Below are 3,573 nucleotides of genomic sequence, written 5' to 3'. Positions count from 1 at the left end.
AGAGAGAGAGAGAGAGAGAGAGAGAGAGAGAGAGAAAAGGTAGAACAGAAAAAAACACAAGTGGAAACTGTCAAAACACAACATGCAGGAAAAGAACGAAAGCACAACAATGGCAAACAGGACAAATCAAGATATATGGATCATTCAGTTGAAATCCGGAATGTCCACGTAGTTTTGCCCATATATATATATGTATATATATGTGTGTGTGTGTGTCTGCATTTGTTTGTGTGTCTGTGTTTGTCCCCCCATCAACACAACAGGTGTTGGTGTATTTACATCCTCTGTAACTTCAAATAAAAGAATAAAAGAATATTGATCTCAGGATTTGATTGATTCTTACTTTAATGATTCTGGAAGATGAAAAGGCAAAGTTGATTTTGGTCGGAGTTGAACTCAGAATGTAAAAAGACACAACCAAATACTGCAAAGCATTTTACACAGTACTCTGCTCATTCTATCAAATCCCAACCTTGAGTCTATGAAATTAAAGTTTCTTGTAGGACTCTTCATGTCTTTGATAATTTACAGGAGAATTAAAACAGTACACAGCACTACAAATCAGTATTCAAAACTATCTGTTCATGGAATTAGTTCATTTTAGATCCATTTTTCCATGCTAGCATGGGTTAGATGGATATATTATTGAAGTATTGTTTTACAGCTGGATGCATTTCCTGTCACTAACACTAACCTGTTTTTCAAGAAAAAGATTTCTTATTCCATATTTCTTGGAAGACACAAAGCCATATGTACACACATATATACACATATACACACATATATTCACACATATACATACATATACACACATACCTACACATACATATATACACATATATACACATATATTCATATACACACATATACACATATGTGAAGGCACATGGCTCAGTAGTTAGAGTGTAGAGCTTATGGCCATGAGGTTGTGAGTTGGAATCCCAGACCAGGCTGCATGTTGTATTCTTGAACAAGACACTTTATTTCACGTTGCTCCTGTTCACTCAGCTGTAGAAATGAGTTGTGACACCACTGGTGCCAAACTGTATCGGCCCCTTTGCCTTTCCCTTGGATAACATCAGTGGTGTGGAGAGGGGAGGCTGGTATGCATGGGCAACTGCTGGTCTTCCATAAACAACCTTTCCCAGACTTGTGCCTCAGAGGGTAACTTTCTAGGTGCAATCCCATGGTCATTCGTGACTGAAGGGGGTCTCCAACACATATACACACATATACACACATACACACATATATAAACTAACAAAGCCATATACACACACGCGTACACACATATTGCGCTTCTTTCAGTTTTTATCTACCTGATCAACTCACAAGGTTTTGGTCAGCCTGAGACTGCAGCAGAAGACGCCTGTGCAAGATTCCATGCAATCCAAAACCACATGGTCAAGAACCAAACTTCTTAAGCACATAGTTATGCCTACCCTTAAGAGCTATGCCTAAATCTGAGTTCAGATCTGTTGCAATTATTTTATGTTTCTGTGCAAGATACTTTAGTGTACATCAGCTCTGTTCACTTAACTTTTGAGAATAGATGCTAAATTGAGATAATATTCACTGATAATAGAATATTATTGTGATAGAGGAGATGTTAGATTTCACTGGAAAGAGATCAATAAATCCTATTAACTGTTACTATATCAGTATCTCTGATCTCAGATATAAAAAAATGATAAATAAACTGCAAATTGACAAAATATTCTACAGTCATACATTAAATCTTGTTGCTTTCAAAAGGAATAACGACCTCCCCAGGGATGAGACAATGTGACAGTTTCTGTGTGGTTGCTTAAGTTGCAAGAAATAGTAGCCAAATCTCCTTTAATCCTTAAGTAGTGGACATCATGAATTGATGTTTCAAATTTTCGTATGGATATAGCTGTCATCAGTTGGCGTTCAAGCATGTATTTTGTTGAAGGCACACAAGCAGAAGTGGTCCTTTATCGATGGAAGAAACCAAGTTGCAAACAGATGATTAATACAGCAATGGTGACGTTTTTTTCTTACTTTCCATCGTTGTCAGATGAGGAGAAGTAGATGATGATGATGATGATGATGATGGCGATGACAGTTACAATGTTGATGATGATAATGATGGATCATGATGATGATGATGATGATGATAACAACAATGATGAGGATGACAATAATGATGGTGATGGTAATGATTATGATGACGAAGATGATGATGATGATGATGAAGATGATGAAGATGATGATGATGATGATGATGTTGATTGAGATAGCACAGAAGAAAGTGATGCTTCAACTAGCTCTAGATGGAAAAATTGCACCAATTTTTCTCCATTTATGCGTTCGTTTGATAACAAGAATGTGAGAATCTCAAATGAATTTATGCTCAAATGAGTTTTTTGCCCTTTGTCTTTATTTTTATTCTCCAAGAGAGTTAAAATACCATTTTCATAGATTTTGTACTTATTTAAAGAGAAAATAAGCATAAAAATTATCCTAAGCAAAAGAGATCGTTTTGTTTTTTGCCCATTTGGCACACACATTTAGGCATCCTTTTTCTACTGTTTAAGAATTAAATTACACTTTACGGTCTCAAAAATAGAAGGATGTATTATCTAATATAGTCACTCACACACACACACACACACATTTTTCAAATTATCTCATTTCATTTTGAAAATATATGCATGGTGCAGGTGTGGCTGTATGGTAAGAAGTTTATATATTGATAAGGAGAATGAAGAACTTGAACATTCAAAATTTGTTTATTTCCAGTTAGTTTATTCGTAACAATTGTCCAACACGTGTTTCAATTGCATTTATATGCATTTCTGAACTTGAATCTGAAAGGCAACAGCAAAAGTCTTATTTATTTGCAGTAAATATTCATTGAGTTACGTTTTCGTGTGAAATTCAATTATTTTGTTGGTTTTGTTCTTTGAACATAATTATTATCAGGGCAACTGATCATGGTTCATTTTGTGCACTAATAAAATATATGTTTTGCAGAAATCATTTTTTTTTTTCAATTACAAAGGCTTCAGGGAATGCACTGATGAAGCTTGTAGGGTTCAGTACCTCCAAAAAGGTTAAGAACCACTGTAATAATGGCTTCGAATTTTGGCACAAAGCCAGTAATTTCTCTTATAAGCATGATTTGTTAAAAAAGAACAATATATATAAGAGAGAGAAGAAAATTATCCTGGTAGCAAATGGTGAAATGCACCTGGGTTTTTCATTAACTGTTGCTTGGATGATATTTTGTCTTCCTCCGATATGTTTTTAATAAGGGATTTTATAAGGGGTTTTATAAAATAAAATAAAATCATGGCATACCTTGTGGATTGTTGTTAATACAATTCATATTGTTGGTTGTTTGGCTCATCTTCTTGTTTTCACTGCAACTTATATCCTGAATTTTTTCTTCCCATGGATTAAAATGAATCTTTTGGTTTATTTCATACTCTATTAATTGAAACTCTTTTATTTGTCTGAAAAACACATTTAAAAGGTAAGACATCTGTATATATCATTCTTGGTGTATATATATATATATATATATATATATATATATATATATAT

General features: G+C 34.1%; 1 protein-coding gene across 1 annotated transcript in view; it reads right to left on the bottom strand.

The window, feature by feature from the left end:
• The window catches only part of LOC106880728 (uncharacterized), a 35,405-nt gene that overhangs the window by 3,514 nt on the left and 28,318 nt on the right, over positions 1–3,573 (bottom strand). Inside the window, exon 4 of the mRNA XM_014930806.2 lies at positions 3,328–3,482. Within this exon, the coding sequence (XP_014786292.1) occupies positions 3,328–3,482 (155 nt within the window). The remainder of the gene's footprint in view (positions 1–3,327; positions 3,483–3,573) is intronic.

This window comes from Octopus bimaculoides, chromosome 10 (assembly GCF_001194135.2).
Source record: "Octopus bimaculoides isolate UCB-OBI-ISO-001 chromosome 10, ASM119413v2, whole genome shotgun sequence".
Classification (NCBI taxonomy): Eukaryota; Metazoa; Mollusca; class Cephalopoda; order Octopoda; family Octopodidae; genus Octopus; species Octopus bimaculoides.
Note: the sequence above shows the minus strand (reverse complement) of the source record. Positions and strands in the feature narration are given on the sequence as shown.